The sequence below is a fragment of the Podarcis gaigeae genome (genome assembly GCF_964106915.1).
Source record: "Podarcis gaigeae genome assembly, chromosome: 9".
NCBI classification, from domain to species: domain Eukaryota; kingdom Metazoa; phylum Chordata; class Lepidosauria; order Squamata; family Lacertidae; genus Podarcis; species Podarcis gaigeae.
Genome location: NC_139685.1, coordinates 68818275 through 68832416, shown reverse-complemented (window position 1 = coordinate 68832416; position 14142 = coordinate 68818275). Strand labels below are relative to the sequence as shown.

The 14142-nt window shown below is 43.3% G+C and overlaps 1 protein-coding gene across 1 annotated transcript; it reads right to left on the bottom strand.

The window, feature by feature from the left end:
• Positions 1-986: 986 nt before the first annotated feature.
• On the bottom strand, positions 987-13313 carry PAQR3 (progestin and adipoQ receptor family member 3). Its single transcript, XM_083756835.1, has 7 exons — positions 12981-13313; positions 11169-11431; positions 10418-10580; positions 9075-9230; positions 7102-7299; positions 5435-5525; positions 987-4645 (listed from the first exon to the last, which is right to left on the bottom strand). The coding sequence occupies exons 2-7, from the start codon at positions 11351-11353 to the stop codon at positions 4506-4508; spliced, it is 933 nt and encodes a 310-aa protein (XP_083612961.1). The 5' UTR covers positions 11354-11431; positions 12981-13313; the 3' UTR covers positions 987-4505.
• Positions 13314-14142: the final 829 nt, after the last annotated feature.

Here is a 14142-nt window from a genome sequence, read left to right as displayed (position 1 = left end):
TGCTGCAGTCAATGCCAGTAATTAGCTCGTTTTGTGAACTTATTTAATGACAATCAACAAATCTATGAAGAAGTTGACCCTAACTTCAGCATCTTGTTTTGATACTTGTTCCAAGGACTTGGGCTACCATATCCTAAGCAACACCGGACATCAGTTTGGCTTTATATCACATCAAGTTTTGTCGTACCATCTGACAGAACTTTGTGAGATTTAGTGTTTTGTGACAGCTCTGAGGCTGCCAATACCTTTAGTGCTTTTCAGAACTACAGCGTAAGAGTTTCTTTGAGGGAAGAAATGCCAGTGGTAGGACAGATGTACTGCAGAGTGTCATGGCCTGAGACAAAGCCACTCCCGACATAAGGAGGGGGAGGTGTTGCAGGCTCAAGCCCCCACCTACATTCTCGCGGGGCTGGTTGCAGCCCCGTGGGACTCAGGGATTTCCCAGGGTCATTATTAATCACCCACAGCAGCCAGCCAATCGGCTGGCAGTAGGGGCGGGCTTACTAGGGGGCACTTAAGGTGGGAGCAGCCCTGGCTCGCCCCTTTCTGAGAATCATGGCCTGAGACAACAGGAGCACTACCACAATGCAAAATATTTGAGTAAAGATTAAGAAATGGGTTCCCAAATAGTTTTGTTTAAAGTCGGCGCGGAGTGTGAAAAAAGTTGACAATACCTGGTGTACAGAACCCTGTTTTCTTCCATCGGAAGCATCAAGAAAGTTGGAAGCATCAAGATGTTGGAAGCATCAAGAAAGTGGGCCTAGAGACCATATATATGGAAGGTATCGAAATAATACTGAGAATATGAACAATGGTTCTGCATAAAAAGGCCTTCTCCCCATTGGTTCTTCTAATCCAGTCTTGATTAGCAGCCATTCCGCAAGGTAATCTTCAGCTACATTAAAAGGAGAGGTCGTCCCCCCTGTGCAGCTCAGGCCTCTATAGAGCCCAACACATTGCTTGTCTCTCACACACAGAAGAGCAAGTACATTTGCCAACAAACAATTTTATTCACAGAGGAGCTATTTACATAATACATTATTGGTACAACTTGAATAGATTGCAGCAACTTTCCTTTGTACATCTGGTTGAACATGGATAAAGGAATCAAAACATTTTTAAAGGCACAGCAGTATGTGTCACTGTACTTAAGCAAGGCTTATAGTGTAACTTAAAAATGAGGCTCCAACAGCAAATAATGGTACATGTTTGCTGGCTGATAATCACAATTATTAAGCTTAGAAGGCAGAAAATCTATAGTAGTGTTTCACCATTCTGCATTCCATTTTCTATTGTCTTGAAGAGCTCTCTCGTCAGAAAGCTCATTTATATCACAGCTCCTTAAAAATAAATATTAGAAACGATGCATGCACAGATTTGACATTTACAAAAGGTTTTTTTATACAGCTATACAAACTGGAGTTCAATTGAACTCAACTCTTCCAATTGCAATACTAAACATTTATATCCTAGACTTTGTTTTTAGAAAAACAATGCATTAAATGCAAAATTAAAACAAGGATGGTGGTGAGGGCCAGTAGAGAAGTGAATTCTCAAAGCGGAGTTGCTTCTGTATAATGCAAGAAGCTGTAAACAAAAACTTAGCATTTTCTTTAAAAGCACGTAGGTTTGGGGGGACCAGTTCTCTGAAGCTTTCTAACTAAAGCTATAAAGTATACACTTTTAGAGTTCCTTGACTATACAAGCAAATTACTACTTTTACATCCCACCTTGCCTCTGGAAGTACTGGTTTTCTGAAGAAGAAAACTCATAGGACTGTTCCCTAGCTGTTGTTACTTTTTTCCAAATTTACCATGCAAAAGGATAGGTTTACTTCTGTTACACTCTAGCAAAGTCTACAATTCAAGCTGAGATGTGTCAGTTGGAACTTCGAAACAAAGTGGCTACACTCCAACATCTGCCAATGGCTAGGCAAGGAGCAGCTGCTCTGTGTTTGTCAACAGATAAATGCTATTCTCTTAAAACATCACTCAAGAGCAATTCTCCTTAGTGCCATCACTGCTAAAATATTGATTTGCGCTTCATGTCAGTAGAGTCATACATCGGGTTACAGCCGCTTCAGGTTGTGTTTTTTTGGGTTACGCACCCGCCGAACCCGGAAGTACCAAACAGGTTACTTCTGGGTTTCAGCAGTCGCACATGCACAGAAGCGCTAAATCACACTTTATGCATGTGCCGAATCACCACCTACCTGTGCATGCGCACACGCACCACTCCGGGTTGCAAACGTGTATCCCACACGGATCACGGTTGCAGCCCGAGCGTCCACTGTATTTGACGATAAACCTTGGGCACTGAGACACGTTTAATCAAGGGACCCCAAATTCCTGACTCACTGCTAAACCGCATTTTGAAGAGCACCCCAAAATTTACAATTACTGGGGCATCCCAACTTCTTTTCCAAAGATTAGTCTATGATATCACTGAGGAAAACAACAGCAGATACTGTTCTACAGAAAGGGAGGGGGAAATCAAGTAAAAATCCATGTTTAAATTATAACACATACATCAGTGCAAGGACACAAAACATGTTGCACGTACAGTAGACATAATACATTTTCAACTTATAATGTTACATCCTGGAATGAGAATTTGTCACGGGAACCGCACATGCATACTGGGGGATGTTTCCTCAGCCTATCAGAAGAAATAGTTTCCTGGCAATTTCTGCCATTTGTTTACCAGTAGTTTGAACAAATTTGATTTGTTCTACTGTGGCCAACAACAAGAGTTCACCAAGCTATTTGGCTGCTGGCGATCTCTTTCATGGTCTTTGGCATGGCTGCCAAACTTATTGCCTGTGAAAGGAAAGAGAACAGCTTTGGGTGCTGCCTCTGAAATTGGCATACAATGATAAGACGGAAATAAAATAAATAAAATTAATCCATTTCAAAAGACTGCAAGTAATCTCATGATCAGCCTCCTGCAGCGAGTGAGGTAATGGGGATGGTCAGCCTCTGCAAGTTTTTTGTTTTTTTTTGGGGGGGGGGAGAAACACAAAAGTAAATGGGTCGGTCAGTCACTGGGTTTCCTCATATTTGGTCTGGGAAGATGTACAAAATAGGATAAGGAAGATGAGGGGGTCTACAATGTACCATCAATGGGTACTAGGCATAGGGTTTTCTCAGCAATGGTTCCCCATTTGTGGAACATCATTCCCAAGGGGTATATAATATAGTTGGGCTAATCAGTTCTGGCTTTTAAATGGGCCGTTTAGAAGATGGACTGGTTTAAAACAATTTTTAAATGGCTTACATTTCATGGATTGCTCAGTTGGACTTTCCAACTGCTGCTTTAAGGGGTGACATTTTGGTAGCAAGTTTAGTTTTATATATTTATGTAAACAGCATTGGTGGGACTTTTTGCCGTGGACATAGACTGTAAACAAAACAAACGAGAGATCCCTTGGAAAGCAGTAAAAGAAAGTTGATGCCACCACTAGCAGCTGCTATTTCAGGAAAAAAAAGTGGAACAAGTTTTGTAGAATGCAGAGTCTTCAATATGTGCAATCAAATTGTGGAAAGTCCTTTCTTCCCAGCATGCGGTGAAATCAGAAGTGGCAGGGTTTAATCCTTCACAAAGGAGCCTCGTAAATCATACAGAAAACCAGTATTTTCCTTTCCTGTTACGCTGAGAAGTAAAACTACTGCAATTTGAAAAAGGCATCAACATGGCCCTGGACACCAATGGGAAAAGATACATTTTTCAATAAGGTTTTGGGGACTGGAACGCGCCTGTTGTATACTTCAAAATGCTTCCTGTTCCTTCACAATGGTAGGCCACATTCCAGCACCGTCCCTTCCCTGGAATTTCTGTCCCTTAAAGTAGAGCTATTAAATAGCAACCTAAGGGGAGTCAATGCAAAATATTTGGGTCCCCATCACTTTCCTCAGCAGGGGCCATCTGACTTTAGACCCACCTGTGAGCCTATATAGTGGAGTCCGAATTCAAAGAAGTGGATTCAGGGCTTTAGGTGCCATAGCACTGCCACATGATTTAACAGCTGTCCCGGTAAGAGAGGCTGTTGAGCCCAAATACAAGGAAGCTAGGAGAACACAGAATACTGCAGGAACTGAAATGCTCATTAGTGGAGCATATGCTTTGCATGCAAATATATATATATATATCCCAGCTTCAATCCCTGGCATCTCCTGCCAGTTAGGGTACAAAACCAAGTTTAGGCAGACCAATGGCCTGACTCTGTATAAAGCAGCTTTTTATGAATCAGGAGCAGCAGAAGCACAAGTGAAAAGGGAAGCATGCAGCACTCTGTCTCCTTACCAGCTGGTGACCTAAGAGCTCCAGGGCTTTTGTTACTGGCCAGTTTACCCCAAAAGGACTCCTCTTCCTGAATAGACCCTTTATGACTTCTGGGCAACCACTGTCTTTTTAACTGTGGCAACAAAAAGGCAAAACCCCTTCCCCATCACAACTCAGTCCATCTTCATCTCCTCCTGCACAAGAAACCGCCATACCTTTGCGTGCTAATGTGCACTATGGTCACGGCAAGGTTTGCTGTGTCTATACTGCATGATGTAGACGGTAGACTGATGCCACCAGTACAGCATCACTACTGCAAGGATGTGCCATACTTGGTGGCTCGAGCCGAGGTAGTTTAACTGCCCTGTTGGAAAAGAAAAACACACACATTAATTTAGCTAAAACATTCAGTAGCAGAAGCTACTTCTATGCATTGGGACAGTGCTTTGACGCACAAGGGTAGGTTTATTCCAGTGTGACACAAAGTGGTCTGGCTGAGATAAGTCTCCTTCCCAGTCAGAATGTGTGAGATTCCCAGCATCATAACGTATTACTGGGAAACGAAATAATACGTGACCTCAGACAATTCTCTTTCCAACAGGGGTGGCATTCCTTTCAAGTTAGCTACCAAGCCACTTAGCGTTGCACTGTTAGAAACAAGAACACTGGGCAAGATGTACCGTATTTTTTGCTCTATAAGACTCACTTTTTCCCTCCTAAAAAGTAAGGGGAAATGTGTGCGCGTCTTATGGAGTGAATGCAGGCTGCGCAGCTATCCCAGAAGCCAGAACAGCAAGAGGGACTGCTGCTTTCACTGCGCAGCGATCCCTCTTGCTGTTCTGGCTTCTGAGATTCAGAATATTTGTTTTCTTGTTTTTCTCCTCCAAAAACTAGGTGTGTCTTGTGGTCTGGTGCGTCTTATAGAGCAAAAAATATGGTACCTTTGGGTGTGTTGTGGGAGCTGAATTCTTAGGTAGACCTTTAAAAACTTGTGCATGGAAGCACATGGCATACTCCTTTATTATACCATACAGCTGGGACCAGCAGCCATGGGGAAGAGATGTAGAGGGCAATAATTGCTCCCACAACCTTAAATTAACAGTGAATGGCCTGTGCCCTGGATAATTCAGCTACCAAAAAAATTCAGCCCTACCTGGGAAATATCTTTCTGGAACTTTAGAAATATAAAAGAGAAATGCTACGGCAGCGATCAAGTACATCACAATCACACGGGGAGCAAATTCCTGAAAGACAAAAGCAGCAGAAAAAGGTTAGCAAGATCCTCCTCTTTCTATCTATCTAATACCTGAGAGGCAAGACGGCAATCCTTTTCAACAGATTTAAAATGTTAAGTAGGTCCCTAAAATCAGGGTGCAACCCAGCTCTACTAACTTGATTTTCTTGTTTCTAAGCAAAAGCCACAAACAGAATTTATGCACCATGAACATTCCTGAGTCACCTCCTCCCCATAGCTTTTCTCCAGAGTCAAATATGTTCCTAAAAAAAGAAGCCAAGATGGATACACACTTCTTTTACAGAAGAACTCTCCCACAACAAAGCTCTTCTCTCCACACCCTTCATTATGTCTTTGTAGCTATCAAACTAATTACTTGGATCAGGGCTAGTGATGTACACAACTGAAAAACAAACCTGTTCATCACAATGCAATCTAAGTTTCCATTTCTACTGTTATTCGCCATTGTGTTTGTTTATAGAAAATGTTCCTTAAAGGATAAAGTAAAAGGGGTCATTCCTAAACCGGCTGATCATGAAGTCTTAATACAGTCAATGGAACTTGCTGTATTTTTCCATGTATGAAATGCCCCCATGTATAAGACGACCCCTATTTTTTTGAATCCAAAGTTTAAGGAACCACAACCCTACAGCAGAAGTGGCGGGGGCAGAAAGTTGTTGAACTTTTGTTGGGCAGATAAAGGTAAAGGGACCCCTGACCGTTAGGTCCAGTCGTGGACGACTCTGGGGTTGCGGTGCTCATCTCGCTTTACTGGTCAAGGGAGCCGGCGTACAGCTTCCGGGTCATGTGGCCAGCATGACTAAGCCACTTCTGGCGAACCAGAGCAGTGCACCGAAACGCTGTTTACCTTCTCACCGGCGTGGTACCTATTTATCTACTTGCACTTTGACGTGCTTTCGAACTGCTAGGTTGGCAGGAGCTGGGACCAAACAACGGGAGCTCACCCCGTCGCGGGGATTCGAACCGCTGATCTTCTGAACAGCAAGCCCTAGGCTCTGTGGTTTAACCCACAGTGCCACCCATGTCCCTTTTGTTGGGCAAGATCACCCTCAAAGTTTCCAGCACCCAGTGGTGCTGGATGCAGGCAATTGGCAAGAGGCTCCCAAGCAGAACACAGAGGCAGAGCACGGGGAAGGCAGCTGGGGCAAACTGAGCTAAGGAAGGCAGGAGCAGGCCAGGGGCAGAGGTTTGAGGGCGAGAGGAAAAAAAAAGGAAAGAAGTGCAAGGAGAGGTAGTTGAGGCAGCTCTCGGCAGCTGCTGCTCTTGCTCTGGTGGTCAAGCCGCAGGAGGCAAGCCAGTCACCAGCACGTAGCCAGCATGGGGAAGAGAGTGAGGGGACAGTGACAGTAGGGACTGCCTCAGCCCATCCAAGCCAAAATCCCGGACATTTGTTTAAAAGTGAAAAAATCCCTCCCCCGTATGCCCATGCTCCGTGTATAAGACCCCCCATTTTTTAACTAACATTTTAAAGCAAAAAACCTCATCTTATACATGGGAAAATATGGTACTTTGGAGCCAAACCCAGTTAGGTTTTGGGATGCAAGCCTGGTGACTCCTTAGCTTACCTGCACAATAGACGCACCAATACCACCGTTGAGCCAAACCCAGTGGATGGTAGGAATGATTCCGTAACCTGACACAGAGCAAAAGATGACTGAGCGCAGCCTGTGCCACTGCTGAGTGAGGTAACTGGGGTGGATCTGGGCAAAGAATACTGCCAAGATCATAGCAAGGACAGTGATCAAGTATACTTGACGCCAGTACTGGAAAAAGGAGGGAAACAAAGTAGGCAGCCACTAAGTGATAAGAATAAAATATTTGCATCAAAATAGAGCAAAATGAAATGGATTTTTCCCAAATTCTGGAATGTGCTCTTAAAGCAACCTTTCCCAGATTGCAGCAGAGCTTCAAAAGGCAGAAAGGTAGCACTGTATTCTCTCTTGGCACATACAATAATTATTTATTATTATTTCAACATGTTTCATTTGATGCCATGTCTTTTGAAGCCCCTGTCGATCAGGGCTCTCCCTCAAAATGTGTAGTAGTTTTACAGGCATGCTTCTTCATTCCTCATTATACAGACTGGAGTAACAATTTAGATCCCTGCATTACAGGGGGTTGGACTAGATGACCCTTGGGTCCCTTCCAAATCTATAATTCTATAAATCGGTCTAAAGCAGATTTCAATTTAGTCATACCTCGGAAGTCAAATGGAAGCACCTGCAGCCAATCGGAAGCCACAGAACCTGAATAGGATGTTTGGGTTCCAAAGAACATTCGCAAACCGGAACACTCACTTCTAGGTTTGTGGCATTTGGGAGCCAAAATGTTTGACTAGCAAGGCGTTTGACTTCTGAGGTACGACAGTATTATGAAGATTAACACAATGTTTAAAATATAAATACTGACAGCTTTTCATACTGAGCACCTGTTGGTCACTTAGTCACTTTTTCCTTGAGAAAATGCTACACATTCCAGGGTTTATACTGGTAGTTAAAATACCTTCCACAGGCAGGATTTATTTTATGCCGATGCTAGCAACTGCAACCAACTATTAGACACACCTACAATTTTAAGGAATGAACTGCATGATTAACCAAGGCAATCAAATTATCTACTGCAGGATTCTTAAAGAACCGACAATTACTCTGGAGAACTGTCATTTAATATATAAAAACACTCTGCTCCCTCCTATCAGGAAATATTGCCTTTAATATTTTTTTTTCCTTAGGAAAAAAGTCAGAAATATAGTTCAGCTGCCATTACAGAACAAAATGATCTTAAAACATTTCATACCACACAGTATTGTGGGAGATACAGTGGTACCTCGCAAGACGAAATTAATTTGTTCTGCGAGTTTTTTCGTCTTGCGATTTTTTTCGTCTTGCGAAGCACGGATTTTGGAAAAGCTTCAAAAATCACCAAAGTCTTCAAAAACCTCAAAAAAGGCTACCACACCGCGTGCTATGAGTTGTCAAGTCGCAACTGCACCCCCTGAATGCACGGTTTCAAGAAAAAGGAAACAAACTTGCAAGACAAAGGAAACAAACTTGCAAGACATTTCCGTCTTGCGAAGCAAGCCCATAGGGAAATTTGTCTTGCGAAGCAACTCAAAAAATGAAAAACTCTTTCGTCTTGCGAGTTTTTCGTCTTACGAGGCATTCGTCTTGCAAGGTACCACTGTACAGTTTAGGAGATGCATGGACAACTCTTCAGCTGCCTCTTGTTAAACTGGCTGAGAAAAGTGAGGGGTCTGGTTTCTGTTTCCTTGCATCCAACATACTATCTCTCTTGGACTATAAAATATGGTACACTTGTTCAGGACAAAATTCTGCATTTCATGCTAGAACACTAACCTGACCTCAAAGCCTGTTTTTAATCAAATTAAAATAGCATATGCATACTATGTATATATATATATATTATATGCTTATTTTAAAGCAAGACTAAAACTGAATTTTTCAAAGGAAAGTTCTACTCTTTATTTGATTTTTATCCATGGGAAAGCTACACCAGTCAACCTGACTGTTAAACTTACATTATTGCAATAAAATGCGTAAAAGACTCCAGATACATAACAGCCCAGGATACCAATGGAAATTCCTGCATAATCCAGTGCCATCCATCGTCGACCAGTCTTCTCTGAGCGATGACAACAGAAGAGGTGATACCCTACTGAGCAAAGCATACAGACCTATAAAAACATTCAAACAAATTGCATTAATTTCCTCACAAGTCTAATATCTTCAGCGCAAGCAACAGCAACTTTTAAAACAACTGGATTAAATTTAAGGATTTTGGATCTGCAAGAGGAAGCTTGGTCTGCTGGTAGAAAAGAATTCTGGTCTGATCTCTGTTACTGGGGATCAAGGTACCATGTCAGCATCTCACTGGGATCTATGAAGCAGGGCTGCAATATTTAACCTATTAACTAAGCTAAACAAACCCATTCTAAAAACTTTAAATTGACTAAAAAGGTAGCCCTAATTCATCAGGCAGCAGATTTTTAAAGACTCATATTTTAATACTTCTTTCTTTGGAACTATTGTTTTTACCCAGACACAGATATGCTGCATTGCTATTTTGCAACATGATCAAAATGATTTCTTCAGTCAAGTGACACCCCTAATATCTAAAGAAGTCTGCTCTTCAAGATACCTTAACCAGAAGTGGCAGAGATCAAACCTTCAGCCTCACCGCAGGTCCCGCTTCAGTACAATCCTATCCATGCTCACTCTGATGCAAGGCCTATAGGCATTGCTCCCAGGTGAGCATAAAGAGCTTGTTTTTGCCCTAGCCTCCTGAAGCACCCCAGGCACCTTGGCCTCAACCAGTAAAGATGCTTGGCCCCACTGAATACTGCACAAAGCAATGGGGACATTTTTCATTTTGTTAGGAAATGTATATCCACTCTCTCAATGCATTTGCCTCAACCAGGACAACTTTAAACAGCCAGCTACAGTGTGAAATGAAGACAGGCACAGCAGCTAAGTTTAAAAAATATTGTTGCATCACAAAAAGCGATCAGTCTGAAAAAATCCATATTGTACGGGGTAAGATGTTCCACAATCTAGTAACATTCCCCCCTTCCAATGTGCAGTGGAGTGAAACTTGTAGCTTATTCATGGGTTGTTTTGAGCAACTGCTTTTAAATGAGAACAGGAAGCAAAATGCTTACTTAAATAAATACAATGTAAGGCTGAGGTGGCCTGAGTGCAGGTTCTCGAACCACCAGTGTCAAGACACTACTGCAAGTGGGCTAGAGTTAGCAGAAAGACTCCACAAGCCTCAGCTTTTGACAGAATGCAGAGCTTTTTCCCTGCCTGTTGTCCCTGACACAAGCACAAAAAATGTTTGACTGCAATTTACTAAGGGACTTACTTGAAAGCAGAAGAGACAAATAGAACAAATAACAAAATCTTCTCTAGAGGCACTCGCTGAAGGCAACACAGAAGTCATGTCATATATGCCCAAAGTGAAGAAGAGGAAGAAGCCCAGTAAGTGACTCCAGATGTTAACGGTTTCATTGGATAAAATGAATAGGCTGGGAAATGGAGAAGAAAACAGTAAAGACTATGAGCAAGTCAAAGGAACAATTTTTGTAACTGACACCCTGATCATGTGTTCCAGATTAGATGCTTGCTGTATTCTCTATTGCTCTTATACAAGCTAGTCAGTATTCATCCTACTCTCTTGTGTGGCTCATTTCCACTAGTGCTTGGTTGCTTTCATTGAACTTTGCATTCCTTTGCATTCATAGAACTGCAGAGTTAGAAGGGACCTTGAGGGTCATCTAGTCCAACCCCGTGGTGCAGGAATATGCAGGTGCCTTTATGGGGATTGAACCTGCAACCTTGGAGTTATCAGCACCACACTCTAACCAACATAATTTATTGCACTGGTAAAAGTAGCAGGACATCTGGCTCTACTCTTTGAAACAGGATCAGCAGAGACAAAAGGCTATAAAAACTCTCACACAGAAATCTATGCCCTTACTTTGCTAGCTTCTTCGATTACAGAAGAGCAAGACATTTAGAGAAACAAATGGCTTTCAAGTAAAAGTATTAAATCCATGACCCACTTAGGCCCGATGTTGTACTTCAAAGTTGAACCATTTGGATCAATTTCATACCTTTTCAAACATAGCCTGGAAGGTAGGTATGCTCTGTAGCCATCTGTGATGTATGGATTGTCCTTAAGGAACACTGGAATCTGCTCATAGGTGTATAAGCGAATTCCCCGAGGGACCAAAACCGGCCAGTACTGGTAACTTCCAAGCTCAATGTAATGAGCACTCTTCAGGAGCTTCTGATGCATTCCAGCAGTATTGCACTCACCAATTAAGGCAAGAGTAAAAAATACCTAGTAGTACTGAAGGCCTCTGCTACAGTTTACCTGCAAACACATCAAGACATATGATAATATCCAACTACACGTTTCACCTGTCTATCACAAAGCAGTTCTCTAAAGTTATACAGAGACCTTTCAGTGCCTTATCAGTTTGATATACTTAGGGAGCTAACGAGCAGCAGCTCTTAATATCTATTTTTCATTGTAAACTACTTTGAGGAGTTATATTTAAATCATCAAGTGGCTTATATATTTTTCGGAAGAATATAAAATAAGGTCACCTTCCCCCTTACATACATCCAACTCGGAGAAGTTTAAAAGTTTCACAATATAGACAAGACTATGTGCCAAGGTATTTTTCTTTTCCTGAGAAGAACATTGAGATAAGAAGGCCTATCGTACAACCCAGAAGTTATAAAGCACAGGAGAAACTTTCACCAATACAGCCTGTTGGATTGATAAATTGAGCCCAAGGCAGCAATTGGATATACTTTTTTAAAAAGGCAAATAGGTTTGTTAACAATCCACTGTTTTAACTGCTGAATATCACCACCATCTTAATTATGAAATACATAGGGAGCAAGTCCGGCTTAAACTCTGCAGGTAATCATTGTGGGAGGTCTCACAGCAGTAAAACAACTGCCACAATTATAATAATTATATATTTATTTATACTCCACATTCCCCACCCCCCTGACAAGGACTCAATGTGGCTTATAGATAAAAAATAAGAACGGGTAAAAACATAGAAAACCCCCCAATCAATTAAACATTGACAGAATTAAAACGCTCTATGTGTTTTTTTAAATTTATGTTTGGTGGAAAATTTTAGTGGACAAGTTGAGTGAAAGAAATGAAAAAACAAAAATGGTACTTGAAACTGTAATAGGATATAATAGATAGGTATATAAGCAGGGCTTTTTTCTGGGGGTATGCATACCGCTACACATCTTGTGAATCTAAGTTTGGCCTCATTGAGGGACAGTATTTCAATATGAGTAGGAAAATGAGAGTACCCCTAAACATTTTTTTAAAGAAAAAAGCACTGTATATATATAATAAATGATAATGATGCTAATAATACCCCTGCCCATCTGACTAGGTTTCCCCAGCCAGTACACAATTGCAAACAAGCCATTGCATTTTTAATAAACACATTCCAAGCATCCTTACATTCATGCATACACCATCCGCATCTATTAAAACCCTACCAGTGTGACATTTTAATGTATTTTTTTAAAACCTTTGTTGGAAGCCGCCCAGAGTGGCTGGAGAAACCCAGCCAGATGGGCGGGGTACAAATAAATTATTATTATTATTATTATTATTATTATTATTATTAGTTAAATGAAGGCAGTTAAATAAGCACCAGCCCTTTCACTGGGGATCATGCAATCCCTCTACGACACAGACATGCATGCGCTTCCCTGGGAGTTAAGCCCCGCTGGAAACAACCGATGCCGAGCAGAAGACGCGCGTCAGGCGACTGCCCTGCGCGCCTCACGCGAGAAGAAAGGCAGGCGGGCCATTGGGAAGGCGGAGGAGTCGCCCCTAGCAACCCAGCCCGCCATACAGCCCTCGCCCCGCCGCTCACCCCGGTCGCCGCCGCCGCCTCAGCAGCCCCAGCCCTCCCCGCATCGCGCCGGGCAAAGGGCCGCTCCCCGCCTCAGCGACGAAGAACGAACGCCGCACCGCGCCGCTCCCACTTCGCCGGCCGGGCCCGCTGCCCCGGCCCCCTCGCACTGCGCCATCACCGCGCGACCGCCGCCGCCGTCGCGCGAAAGCCGCGTCGCCCGGACGGCGGCAACCAATCAGGCGCCGAAGCCCCGCCTCGTCAGCGGCGCACGTGCCGCGCGCGCGCGCGCTCGCCGCGAACCAAACAAACCAAGGGGGCGAGCGGGCGCTTCGAGCCCTGACGTTGCGTAGCGACGGGAGAGAGAGAGGGAGGGAGGGGGAGAAGAGGGTTAAGGACGAGCGCATGCGTAGTCGAAAGGGAACCGTGGCGCCGGTTGGCACCTGGGGCTTGGGATTTTGAATCCTTTGGGAAACCGGGAGGCGTGGCTGGAAGGGAGCGGCCTGATTGGCTGGTGCTTCCCTCCCCTATTTCACCTGAAGAGAGATGAATGGCTGTGGCTGTTAATTTCATATATTTATTTTAAAATTCTTCTTCTTGTCAGTTCCTATTCACCTGAAGAGAGGTGAATGGCCGTGGCCAAGTTTATTTCATATATTTATTTTTAATTTGTTGTTGTTGTTGTTATAATACCCCACCTTTTTACCTGGTTGGGACTCAAACGTTTTATTTTATACTATAAGTATTTCCTGTAATATTTTACTATAACCAAGCAGTGTGTAATTAAGTAAAATAAATGATTCCCATGAAAAGGCATACTGCTGAGAGGATCTGAGCCCTTCTTTCTCCTCTCCCCACCTTCTTTTACCCAGGCACTTTTGTCAAAGCTGAGCTCTGATATTGGGGGTGAACCACCAGGCCTCCGCACAGAGCCATCTTTCCTATTGGGCTTACTGGCGCGCAGTAGCACCAGGGCGCTGGACTCTCAGGGGCGCCCCAGCGAGTGGGGGTGCTGCACAGCTTTGCTGGCGGACTCCCTTTTCCCTGCACGCCCACCAGCTGTGCCCCATCAATCATATGGTTGGTGGGTGTGCAGCTTCCTTCCCAAGCCTCCATAGGAGGAGCGTGATCCCTGCAGAGGCTTGGGAAAAGGTCGACACCTCTGGGAAATGGGGTGTGTGTG

What these genes read in the sequence shown, in the direction of transcription:
- PAQR3 (XM_083756835.1), bottom strand. Translation starts at nt 11,353, where the DNA reads ATGCATCAGAAGCTCCTGAAGAGTGCTCATTACATTGAGCTTGGAAGT. An exon ending in TCCAGGCTATGTTTGAAAAG is followed by an intron (nt 10,581 to 11,168) that starts GTATGAAATTGA and finishes TCCATTTCCCAG; the next exon opens with CCTATTCATTTTATCCAATG. An exon ending in TTGGTGCGTCTATTGTGCAG is followed by an intron (nt 5,526 to 7,101) that starts GTAAGCTAAGGA and finishes TTTGTCTTTCAG; the next exon opens with GAATTTGCTCCCCGTGTGAT.